The following is a 12,612-nucleotide window of genomic DNA, read 5'->3' on the forward strand; positions in this document are numbered from 1 at the left end:
AGTTTCTTCAATTGGACTTCCGCTAGAGCTTCATTTTAATATGTAAGGAGTAGAAAGTAGAGATAATTGCTTAAACAATTTAAGGAGTAGAAGTAAAAAAGTTGTCTACAAAATAATTACTCCAGTAAAGTACAGATAGCCAAAATTTCTTCTTTTTTATAAATAATTATAATAGTTGAACTTTATTGATCTCACATTAACTCTCTGCATTTAACTCCCCTTGGGGAGCAGTGGGCTGCCATTGTGCGGCCCAGAGTGCAGGCTGTGGGGATTGAACCGGGTACATGCAACCTTCTCAGAGCACAAGTGCACTTCTCTAACCACTAGGCCAACACTTCCCTAAATGTTAACTGATTGTTTGAAACTTGCATTATCTATTAATACACATGCTCTAGGTTGATGCATATCAACAAATAAGGAGAGAATGTTTCTGTATTCTATGAAGAAACAAATAATTGATCCTTTTTCTATCAGACATGCTATTCATCATTCAGAGTCAAACAGTGGAAACTGGACAATGGAGGCCTGATTGTGCATATCTGCATGGTATGTGGCAAAGTTCATCTGCACTTTAAAAATACCTTATATCTGAGTCAGTATGTTAACCAGGAGCTGATTATCATAAACATTTGGTCAGGTCAGGAAATAGTGCATAACTTCAATTTGTAAAATGAAAGATCATTAGTCTCAGATAGATCATTGATCTCTAAATATACTATAGAAAGGAAATAACCAAAGACACTACTAGCTGTTGACAAACTAGACTTCCCCTTATCTCAGGAAAACAATGTCCAGCCACTGGTTTTAGTTCCTTATTTATGTTGTCTGCTGATCTTCATCAGATGAATGATGGGCAGGATGTTTATTAGTTGCAATAATTTGGTAAAATAAAATAAAAAAAATCTAATAATTTAGTTAATTCACTGATTTTATTTAATAAACATTAATAATGTTTATTAATAATTTATTACATGTTTCTTCTTCCTGTTTTTTTTTTTATTTCTCAGCTTAGAAAACTTTGAAAAATACATCAATTAAATCGTGACGCTATTTTTTTTGTTGTTGTTGTAATAATTAGTTTTGAGGTGTTTTTTATTAATTTATTATGTTGTTTTTACATATAATTGTTATTTTATGAATGCGTTTCGAGATTAAATCGTGCAGGGGATAGCAATAATAATAATAATCTGTGGTTTGTGCAGATCTTCGTATTAATATCCTGCGCACACAAACAGGGGGCTCCTAATTAATACAACGTGACGGTGTGCATTGTGCTCTACTGTAGATGACCACTAAAAATAATCATTGAAATGAATTCTATTAGACTTTATTTTTGTTTCTGTCTGAAGGTTTAAAATAAAGTTTCTTGATGAAGCTGAATAAAGAGCATAACTGGCTCACCCTGCGACTGTTCTGCGGTCCTTCTCCTCCGACTGGTGAGGTCTGAGTCCGGTGAGGACGACAGAGACATTTCTTCAAGTAAACTAAATCCCTCAGTCGCTGCAAGCAGAACCCTTCATATCTCCTTAAGCGTTAGCCTCTGCGAAAACGGGATTGTGCCGCTTGGAATTGTGGGAAATGTAGGCCTCTTCGCTCTTCTTCTTCTTCTTCTTCTTTTACTTCTTCTTCTTCGTCTACTCTTCTTGTTGAAATTTGTATGGTGGTTGGCAAAACGTTAGGTGAGCATTACCGCCAACAACTGGTAGGAGTGTGGACCACATGGCAAAAAATGAAAATATATCCTGTTATACAATTTAATGTGTTTCAAAAACTCAGATATAACCTGGTATCCTCTGCTTCCTGATTCCTTTTGCTGTAAATCAACAATGTCGAGTTTAATTTTCATATTACTAAGTTTCCTAATTAACTTGTTTCTCTGAATCAAATATTACCTACAACTCAAAATGTCGTGAAATAATTATCTCTTTTCTCCTTTTCCTTTCTGTTCTTCTCATTTGTCAAATTCTCTTTTGGATTTTATAGAACCACCTTCCTTTCTTTTCTTCCCATAACTTTTGCCACCTCTCTTTTGTTTGAGATGTAGGCTTGTTCTGATGTGAACTTCTTAAAGAGAAAGTACCGAATAAAACTTAAAGAATAGGAGCGTTTATTTGCTTAAAAAGTGTTCGACGATGGAGAAAAATGTTTCATATTAAAGCAAAGACTGTGTCTTAAACTGGCATATGAAGAGAAAAAACAACAGCTGTGGATCTAATCTTTAATCATGATTGACAGCTGCGTGATCACAATCTCAGGCCCCGTCCACACGAAGTCAAAACGAACACGAAACGCTGATATTTTCCAAAACGTTTGCCGTAAAGACGGAGACGTAAAATAAATGTGAGCGTCCACACGAATGCATGAAAACGCTGCAAAATGTATGCCAGGCCTGTAAGTGGCGCTGTGGTGCCAAAGCAAAAATAAGCGACGAAATGTTGGGCATGTGCACTAATATTTATACATGGTTGCCCTGCGGGTCCATTTTCGTGGTTAAGTGAAATTCAGGTGCTGAACTATGTCGTCGATATTGCTCTGTTCTTCCTGGAGATATTCCAGAAGAAGAAGATTCTGTTGTAAGCCCGACAGCAGGGTGAGTAGCATTAGCAACGGCACCATTGTTGTTGTGATACTGGTCGCGCATGCGTGTGTAGAGGCGACGCTATGACGCATGCGTGTAAAAAAAAATATGCGGTTAGGGCGTAAAGATGGAAACGCGAAAACGGCGTTTCGAAATCTTCCCACTCTGAAGGCTGAATAAAAAAATGATCGTTTACAGACCCCCGAAACGCCGGCTTCGTGTGGATGAGAGGCTGGTTTGGTGAAAAATTTGTGCGTTTAGGCCAGGGTTCGTCTTCGTGTGGACGGGGCCTCAGAAGCTACTGAGAGATTACCAACAGGTCTATTTACATAAAACACACACACACACATATATATATTTGCAGTAGCATGATACTCCCATGATACTCCGTACATTTTTATGTAATCACTTGCGCAGTGCTCCTTGGGAGGTTTAAAGCTTGGTAAATCATATTCTTAAGCCTAAATTGTGGCAAAAAGTCCAAAAATTTCAAGGGGGGCTAATACTTTCACAAGGCACTGTAGCTGCTGTCATAGGCATGTGTTTATAAAAGCCTAGGTTGGTTTCTGTCCAAACAAAAAAAAATCTTTATTACATTTTCCAAATCATCTTTATGCTTTAGTACTTTCATACAAGTAGGAGAACAGGGAGAAGAGACAGAGCAGAACAGTGAGAAGAGAAGAAGAGGAGACACAAAGAGAGCAGCATAGCAGTCACTAAAGCAACAGACCTCAAAATGTGCACTATTAATTTAGGGCATAAGTTTAACTGTCCTAAACAAATAGAACTGTTCTAGTTCCCACTTATACACAGATGCTTATGAATTAATACAATAAATGATTATGAATGAATAAATTATTTTCACATTTTTATCCATACTAAATACATGTGTTATGTCAAAGGTAATAATTTTAACAGTATTACTTAGTGCAAGATTTTGATACTGGAATAAAAGATTGATTTCTACAAATTTGTACGTCTGATCAGCTATTGGAAGTTCTGTAAATCCACAAAACAAAGTGAATGTTGGAGCTACTGTATTTTTTAATCACTGCCATGGAGGATCCCATCCCGTGCATGAAGCTGTTGCAGAACTGGAGAGTTCCTTCAGTGACAGACTGCTGCACCCTAAATTCACCAGGGAGCGTTATCACGGATCCTTCCTCCCAGCAGCTGTAAGATTTTATAACCATCACTGTTCCCAACAACCTAAATAAGTTGTTAGATTCATGTTGATTTTGCACAGTTTCCGTCTTAGTCATTTAAATAACATCTTTGTGTCATTTTGCTAATCTCTGATGTTGCGGCTCTTTTCAAATATCTATTACTGTAAAAATGTCTAAAGCTGTAAATTGGTTATTTTATTCTCCAGGTCCAAAGTTTTGTACTATTAAAACGCTTTCCAGTAGAGTATTTTATTGCTTATCTTTTAACTCTAATAGTATGTTATTCTTCTACACTTTGCTAATGCCCACATTTGTGTGAAAGTTTTTTCTATAATCTTTTTGCTACTGTAAATAATTGTGGCACAGCAAAGGGATTGTCTATCCTATTCTATTCATGTATCAGCATAAAAAAGGTTGGTGCTCTATCAACAACAGAAAAAGTGAGAAATAGCTTCACCATGTGGTCAAATGGGAGTACACCTTACTGTCTCGGCACCATCTTAATAGAAAACTGCAGGCAATTAGAGGTTTCAAATGTACTCCTGTTCTTCTCTTAAAAAAGTACAGTTACCTGTGTAAAAAATTAACTTTGTTAAAATTAAAAGTACATATTGAACTCCTTTACGTAGTTAAAAGTAAAAAAAAGTGCAGGTTGTACATTGTTTCTAATTAAAAAAGGTAAAACAAAGTTTTTAGAAGGATAATCAGACAAATGGAAGTCTGTACAAAGTCAATAAACAGAATAAAATTTTCAACAGGCTCAGTTCACAAACAAGCTCAGCATCAGCACAGTCTCATGGACATCCTGCCCTTCTGACTCTCCTGCTTCTATCAATTTGTTGTCAGCCAAATCAGAAGATGGTGCTGCCCCCTCCAGCTCTCACATGTCTATCTCCAAAGTCAGGAAGAGGCAAGAGAAACTGAATTGTAATGAGTCACCAGCTCCTAATGGCTTCAGTTCCAGAGCCCTGAAGGGCAGTGCGGAGCAGCTCTGTGGGATTCTACAGCACCTGACCCAGGAAATGTTCCAGTGATGTGGAAGACCTGCTGCCTTGTTCCAGTACCAAAGACGACGCAGCAAACAGTCCTCAGTTACAATAGGACTGTTGCCCTGACAACCCAAATCATGAAAGTCCTAGAGAGACTTTTCTGTTCACCTCGGCAAATAAAACAGCTATCAGGTCCCCATGCTGTTTTTTTTATCCACATGGAGTTGAAATTGAAGATGCCATCATACACCTACTTCAACAAACCTACTGTCATTTAGACAAGGCAGATAGCACTGTGAGGATCATGTTCTGTGATTTCTCCCATGCATTTAACACAATTCAGACTGATTTTGTGTGAAACTCCAGAAGACTTAGGTGGAAGCATCAGCAATTGTGTGGATCAAAGACTACCTGACAAACAGACCACAGTTTGTTAGACAGAAGGATCAGCTGTCTAATCAAGTGGTCAACAGCACAGGAGCACCACAGGGGACGGTATTCTCACCATTCGTTTTTACTCTGCACACCTCTGACTTCTAGTACCAGACAGAGTCCTGTTACATGCAGAAAATACTCAGATGACTCTGCAGTCACCTGATGCGCCAGAGATGGACAAGAAGTTGAGTACAGGGAGCTGGTGAACTGCTTTGTGGCATGGTGAAGAAAAGGACATAGCAGATTGTACTTCCTAAGGAAGCTTAGGTTCTTCGGCATTTGCAACAAGATGCAACATATCTTATTTAAGTCTGTTGCGGAGAGATTGATCTCCTCATCCATCAAGTGCTGGGTAACAGCATCAGAGCAAAGGACTTTAAAAAGCTAAACAAGCTAATTAAGAAGGCCAACTTTGATCTAGGAACTCCTCTAGAGCCTCTAGAGATGATTTCACAAAGGATAATTCTTTAATAAAGTGAATAATGTTATGGACAACAGTGAGCATCTTCCTCAGAAGATTGTTAATAAACAACAGATTGTCTTCGGTAAAAGGCTTCTCGAGATCCGGTGCAAGAGAGACAGATACAGAGGATCCTACCTGCTTACAGCTATCAACACAACAAACATAAAAACAACAAAACAAAAACTATGAGTAACTGCAACATTTAATTCCCCTTTGTGATTAATAAAGAATTTTTTTTATTTAATTGAACGAAGCAGCTTTAGGTACAGAAAATAGGGTTCCTCATTTGCGTACTGTATTGTACTGTAAGAGGAAACATAATGGATACTGATACTGATTTTGTTCTATATTGTTTTTCAGAGAAAATAATAAAGATTGAACTGAACAGAAGAATACTTATCAGCACTCTGGTATTCACAGCATTAAAACTGTGTTAACATTAAAATAAAACCTTAAACATAATCAACATGAAAATTCTAAATATAACAAAATGGGAATCTGATTCACTATCTTCACCAATGATGCTATCAGCTGGACAGACTGTTTTTCTTCTCTAGATTTTCCCTCTGTTTTGTTAAAGTATAATGTCATGTTATTAACAATATGTATAGTAAGTAAAAAGCTATATTTAAGAAGTAGAAGGAGTAGAAAGTACAGATATTTGCATTCAGATGTAATGAGTAAGAGTAAAATGTCCTTAGAAAAAGGACACCAAGAATGTTTACACCAAGGATTGTGGACTGGGATTTTAGAAAAGCTAAGGTGAAGAATAAATAAAAACCTCTTGTTAGTTAATAAAAATAAAAAAATTTATTACAATTGAAGAGAATAGCTTAGTTTTATCTGGATTAATCTGTATTTAATCTGGTTGTTGTCCAAGCTTTCCATCACCTGCAGAATTAAAGCTCATCCTTAATGTCTTTGGATTTTTTTTCAATTTGTTAAGAAATGAATATAATTTTTTTATTAATCATCAGTGTTTCGCATTTGTGCACCTTAATTTACATTGTGAAGTATAGTGTCTAAGCACTGTTTTAAAATGGCAGTATATGCAAACCAATACTTTTAATGGTAATCAAGTAGCATTTTCTAGAAGCAAATATGATAGAACATTTTACCTACAGTAATGCAATACAAAGTATTTGTTCTGTTGCTACAAAAGGCCAATTTAAGTAAGTAAGTAAACTTTATCTCTGTAGCACTTTTCACAGAAAGGGGTCACAAAGTAACACAAAACAGTTCAAGTAAAAACTAAATAAATAAGATAATTAGTTCATTTGAAAATCCTGTGTGCACAGCCAATTTTTGGCTGTTTTTTAAAAGTGTCTACAGAGTCCATGGAGTGCAGAAACAAAAGGCGTTTGTTCCTGAGATGGGGTGTCACCTCTTTAAAAGATTAATTGAAGACTGATTTTCATTGTTATAAGTTTTCTAAATTACATTTCTCAATATGAAACCTCAGTAAGCTAACTTTTTTCCTAATTTTCTAATTCACTATGTTTCTTAAGCAAATTCCAGTAGAATTCATAAAATTTTGTTCAATTCTATTGTAAAAACTTCCTTCCTTCATTAAAATGCTTATTATTATTATTATTGCAAAGTTAAACAGGAATCAATTATAATAGATTAGATAATAAGTTAGTCCTGTTACACAACAAAAAAAAAGTCTGTCCCCAAAAAAGTGGTCAACTTTAATCACATCGATTTAGATAGTCTGCATTTCACAGCTCTCTTGTATAATAAGGGGTAGAAAAGTCAAAAGAGTCAAGCAGACATCTACCTATCTTATTGTGGTCATTGTGTGTTTTACTAGTAAATAAACATGTGATTTCAAAAGAAAAAAGTCACAGAGACCCTGTAAATAAATACTTTCATGTCAAGCTATCATTACACACACTGTCCTTATGCTTTTATCTGCCAACGCTGGCTATCATAAAATATTGTTTTTTTTTTAAATTCTGCCACTAAAGCATAAGTTGTCTATAATGTACAGAGCTTTGAAAGCTTTGAGATCAGCAGAAAGACTTAGAAAAAAAAGCATAGAAGCACACAGTACATTTGTGTCTGATTCAGACTACTATAATATTGCAAATATTTAATAAGACATTTACACACTTACAAAGTCTCTCTGTATCTCCTCTTATATTTGTTGCTTATTATTAAGACTGAAGCTTTAAAAGTGCTGCTCAACTCTCTCAGTTTTAACCCTTACGTATCATTACTGGCATCTTTAAACATGTTTTTTTCTTATTTTTCTGTAAATAATTTACCCTTTCAGAAATAGGACACCCCCCCCACACACACACACACCCACACCCTTGGAGGACTGTACACTGCTATATAAAAATAAAGGGAATACGTAAACAACACAATATAACTTCAAACAAAACAGACTTCTGTGAAATCAAACTGTCCACACAGCAGCATGCAAATCAATTTCGCATGCTGCTGTGCAAATAAAATATACAACAGGAGAAAATTATTGGCAATAAGCAAAGCACACTTAATAAAGAAGTGGTTCTGCAGGTGGGAACCACAAACCACTTCTCAGTACCTATGATTTTGTCTGATTTTTTAGTCACTTTTGAATGCTGGTGGTCGTTTCACACGTGATAGCATGAGACGGACTCTACAACCCACACAAGTGGGTCAGGCAGTGTAGCTCATCCAGAATGGCACATCAGTGAGAGCTGTGGCAAAAATGTTTGCTGTGTTCTTCAGAATAGTGTCTAGAGGCCTGAGGTGCTACCAGGAGACAGGCCAGTACAACAGAAGAAGTGGAGGAGGCCGTAGGAGGTCAACAGTCCAGCAGCAGGTTCACTACCTCCACCTTTGTGAAAGGAGGAACAGGAGGAGCACTGCCAGAGCCCAACGAAATGACCTCCAGCTGGCCACAAATGAGCATGTGTCTGCTTAAATGCTTAGAGACAGACTCCATGAGGATGATAAGAGGGCCTGACCTTGACAGATGGGGTAGTGCATGCTTCATGTGAGGAACTGCTGTCGAATCACCTGGTTTTCTAATATAAAACTTTGAACCAATTTGACTGTATGATTTTGTTGTATTGTCTTTGTAAAGGAACCTGTGTGTTGTGAATTGGCGCTTTATAAATAATCCAAACTGAATTGAATTCTTCTTGTAGTTGTTATGTTCTCTGTTTCCTGTCTCTCTCTTCTCATGCAGGTATGGAACCAGACTTCTAGGACTTACTGTACATCCACTGTGCTGTGTATTTTTGCTGCTTTGTTTTATTTTTTCTCTTTTCATGCATTCTTTCCTGTCTCTACTTCTTTCTCTCTCCCCTTATTTCTTATCTCCTCTTTTTTTCTCACCTCCCTATCCGTCTCTGTCAATTGTAAACTATTTTACTCCCTAAATAATAATTTTTGAATAAAGTTTCCTATACAAATATCAAGCGGAACCTTATGTGTGCTTGTGAAAGCAAATCAGTTTGGCTATCATCTAGCTCTGGGACATCTATCCCCAGAGCCATATTGGCAAAAAAGGAAACACTTACAAAAACAGGAAACTGAGGCAACAATTCCAACAGGTTTAGCATCTTTGTGATAAGGTGCAACAGGAGAATTGTATCCTCAAGGCACAGAGGATAAATCTGTCATGGCTTTGTGATGCTATCATTAAATTTGATTATTTTGCATAATGAAGGTCATGCCATTATCCTACTCAGGCATATCATTAAATATATAACCTTTATGCTTTACTTTTGATGTTGATTTTTAAAAAAAATAAAATGATGCATTAATTTAAAGCCAATCAGTGAAAAAAAAATAAAAAAAGATTATATTTGCTTCACAGCTGAGTTACAGATCAAATTGATTTGAAAGTTCGGAGAAAAGATCAGTTTGTTTGTGATCATGAGCAGAAAAACAAACATTTGTCAATGGTAAATTGCAAATAGTCCAAAGACCACATGAAGGTCGTTGTGATCTGAGCATAATGTCATGCTGTTTTCTAATCCCTGACCTAATATGATAAACTAAATCACCGTCAATCACTTCCTTGGGGGTGGAGTCTCTAGTCCCATATGTCTGGTAAGACTTAAATACAACAGCACACAGGAAGTGGACACTTGGGGACTAACCAGACCAGACAACTGTGAGGTCATGGCGAGTCACTGGAGGGTCACCTGTTTTGCAGCGCTGGCTTTGCTATGCTGCTTAGCCAGGAGAGAAGCAGAGGCTCAGAAGGGTGGGAATCAGCAACCGTATATGCCAAACCCTATGAATCCCAACCCTGGATTTCAAAAGCCTTCAGACCCTCAGAAGCCTAGCCGCCCAGAAACTCCCCCGTTTCAATGGCCTGGAATCCCTAAAAATCCTGTTGTTTCACCCCAAGGAAATACCTTCCCTGGATCTCAAAATCCTTCAGACCCTCAGAAGCCTAGCCCCCCAGGAAATCCCCCGTTTCAATGGCCTGGATTCCCTCAAAATCCCGTTGTTTCGCCCCCAGGAAATACCTTCCCTGGATCTCAAAAGCCTTCAGACCCTCAGAATGCAAAAAAGCAATTTCCTTATTCAGATCAATCAATGTCCCAATTCCCTCAAAGGCAAACATCTAAAGTCCCTTCCAAGAGACCACAAACCCCTGGAACTCCCACCCCTAAAAGCTGTGAAGTGGCTAGCGCTTCAAGAGTCCCATGTGGAGTTTCAGGCATCACCGCAGCTGAATGTACGGACAGAGACTGTTGCTTTGATGGTCAGTCATGCTACTTTGGGAAAGGAGGTGAGTGTTAAACCTGCTGTTTTTTTTTTGTTTTGTTTTTTACTAAAATAGACTAACCTTTTTAAAATACCTCTCAAAACTACAGGGAAATAAATATGATTAATCTGGAGTTCTTAGAACTAGAAATATGTATATCCTACATCCTAAGTAATTTCCCTCTGGGATTATTAAAGTATTTCTAATTCTGATTCTACCTTACCATTTACTTTCTTTGTTCCACTAGTGACAGTCCAATGTACCAAGGATGGTCAGTTTATTGTTGTTGTGGCCAGAGATGTCACCCTGCCCAATATTGACCTTGAAACAATCTCGCTTTTGGAAGGAGGTCAAGGCTGTACACATGTTGACTCTAATTCAGTTTTCGCTATCTATCACTTTCCTGTTACTGCTTGTGGCACTGTTATCATGGTAAAGTCTACATTTGTGTTATTTTCACCCTTATTTCAGTCCATTTTCAACAATTAACACATTTTCCATTTTTTACACATTGCAGGAAGAGCCTGGTGCTATAATCTATGAGAACAGGATGACTTCTTCATACGAAGTTGGTGTCGGGCCTTTTGGAGCCATTACCAGGGACAGCAGCTATGAGTAGGTGAACACTGAAAAAGTATCATTCTTAAAAAGAAAAAGAAATGACAGCTGAACCCCAGTTGTTGTTTTCAGATTGCTCTTCCAGTGTAAGTACATTGGCACCTCAGTTGAGACGCTGGTGGTTGAAGTGGTATCAGGTGATCCTCCTCTACCGGTTGCTGCTCTTGGCCCCATCAGAGTGGCCTTGAGGTTGGCCAATGGCCAATGCCTTACAAAGGGTTGCAACGAAGGTCAGTAGGTGTCGCCAAGAGATTCTGAATGTTAATAAATCCATAAACTTGGCTTTCATAACTTATGTACTTGGTCTCACAGTGGAAGCTGCCTACAACTCCTACTTTATGGACTCAGACTATCCCGTTACCAAAGTGCTGCGGGATCCTGTGTATGTGGAAGTTCAGCTGCTTGAGAAGACAGATCCGGCACTGGTTCTGACTCTTGGACGCTGCTGGGCAACCATAGGTCCCAACCCTCACAGTTTACCCCAGTGGGACATTCTGATTGATGGGTAACAGAAACACTTCTTTACACTTAATTATACTATACTGATTCTTTATATATCTGTTAATCACCCTTATCAGGATGGCTTCCATAGTGTGTATGGATCTGAGTGAGAGGAAAGTTTTGCTATGAAAAAGTTAATCACTTGGTTAATCAACAAAATAAAAGATCTATTTAACTTTTAAAGATAAAAGCTAGTGCCAAGCAGAAAATGGCAAGAGAATGAGAGAACTTGCCATTAACTTGTTTTGAGCAAATAATCTTTTAATTATGCATTTCACCAGGAGTACTAATCGCACATTGGAGTAACCTAGCAAGAGTCTTTACTTTAATCTAACACGGAAATATGTGAAGGGAGCTAAAGATAAGAGTGATTGTGAAAAGACTTCCTTAAATATACCAAAATAACCGTGGAAATGTGTAAAAAGCTGCTGAGCAATCAATAAAGGGGTTTTAATGGCTGCGATGGCAAAAAAAAAAGAATAAAAAGGATTTTATCGTGGATAAATGGTAAGCATATAAAACTTTTTCAAAATCTATTTTTTTTTTCAGCTGAAAGTATTTCTTTTTTCTTTCATAAAAAAAAACTTGTACATTTTTTTTTATTATCGTTTTTTAAGGCATTGTGTCATGAACCGAGGACAGGTGGACCCAGTATTCAGGATAGACAGTCAGTAGGAAAGTTCAAAGGGTTTATTAAAATAAAAACAAAACAAAAGCGGAGCTGTGGCTCGCGGACTATGCAGGCGTGGGGAGGCGGGGCACCGCCCAATCTCAGACACTCTGGGGGAGAAACACAGGTAAGTGACCACGATCAACTGATAGATGATTATCCGTGTTGGTCACTTACCTGGTTTAACAGTCCAGACCACGAGTGTCCCCAGTGCTGCAGTCCCAGAGGTCATGCTGGAAGCTGATCCTGGTGAGGGATCCAGAACAGACAGGAACAGACGAAACAGGCAGAATCCAGATCAGGCAGGAACAGAAACAGGTGGCAGGATCCAGACTTCCAGGCATCCACAGGCTTCCAGGAGGGTTCAGAGCCTGACTGGGACCAGAAGCATGACCAGGTGGTCACGCACAGGAGCAGACAGGATCAGGTGCAGAGCCGGCGATTGCTACAGGCGAGCTAGGCAATTGCCTAG

General features: G+C 38.0%; 2 protein-coding genes across 2 annotated transcripts in view; one reads left to right on the plus strand and one right to left on the minus strand.

Annotated features, from left to right (window-relative positions):
- The window catches only part of LOC107104306 (low affinity vacuolar monovalent cation/H(+) antiporter-like), a 17,635-nt gene extending 16,074 nt beyond the window's left edge, over positions 1-1,561 (minus strand). Inside the window, exon 1 of the mRNA XM_015404292.1 lies at positions 1,402-1,561. Within this exon, the coding sequence (XP_015259778.1) occupies positions 1,402-1,471 (70 nt within the window). The 5' untranslated portion in view covers positions 1,472-1,561. The remainder of the gene's footprint in view (positions 1-1,401) is intronic.
- Positions 1,562-9,756: 8,195 nt separating this feature from the next.
- LOC107103741 (zona pellucida sperm-binding protein 1-like) overlaps positions 9,757-12,612 on the plus strand; it is a 4,000-nt gene continuing 1,144 nt past the window's right edge. The window contains exons 1-6 of the mRNA XM_015403558.1: positions 9,757-9,857; positions 10,200-10,375; positions 10,599-10,783; positions 10,869-10,966; positions 11,042-11,199; positions 11,282-11,474. Coding sequence (XP_015259044.1) covers positions 9,757-9,857; positions 10,200-10,375; positions 10,599-10,783; positions 10,869-10,966; positions 11,042-11,199; positions 11,282-11,474 — 911 coding nt within the window. The remainder of the gene's footprint in view (positions 9,858-10,199; positions 10,376-10,598; positions 10,784-10,868; positions 10,967-11,041; positions 11,200-11,281; positions 11,475-12,612) is intronic.

The sequence above is a fragment of the Cyprinodon variegatus genome, unplaced genomic scaffold, assembly GCF_000732505.1.
Source record: "Cyprinodon variegatus isolate N-32 unplaced genomic scaffold, C_variegatus-1.0 Scaffold35, whole genome shotgun sequence".
Classification (NCBI taxonomy): Eukaryota; Metazoa; Chordata; class Actinopteri; order Cyprinodontiformes; family Cyprinodontidae; genus Cyprinodon; species Cyprinodon variegatus.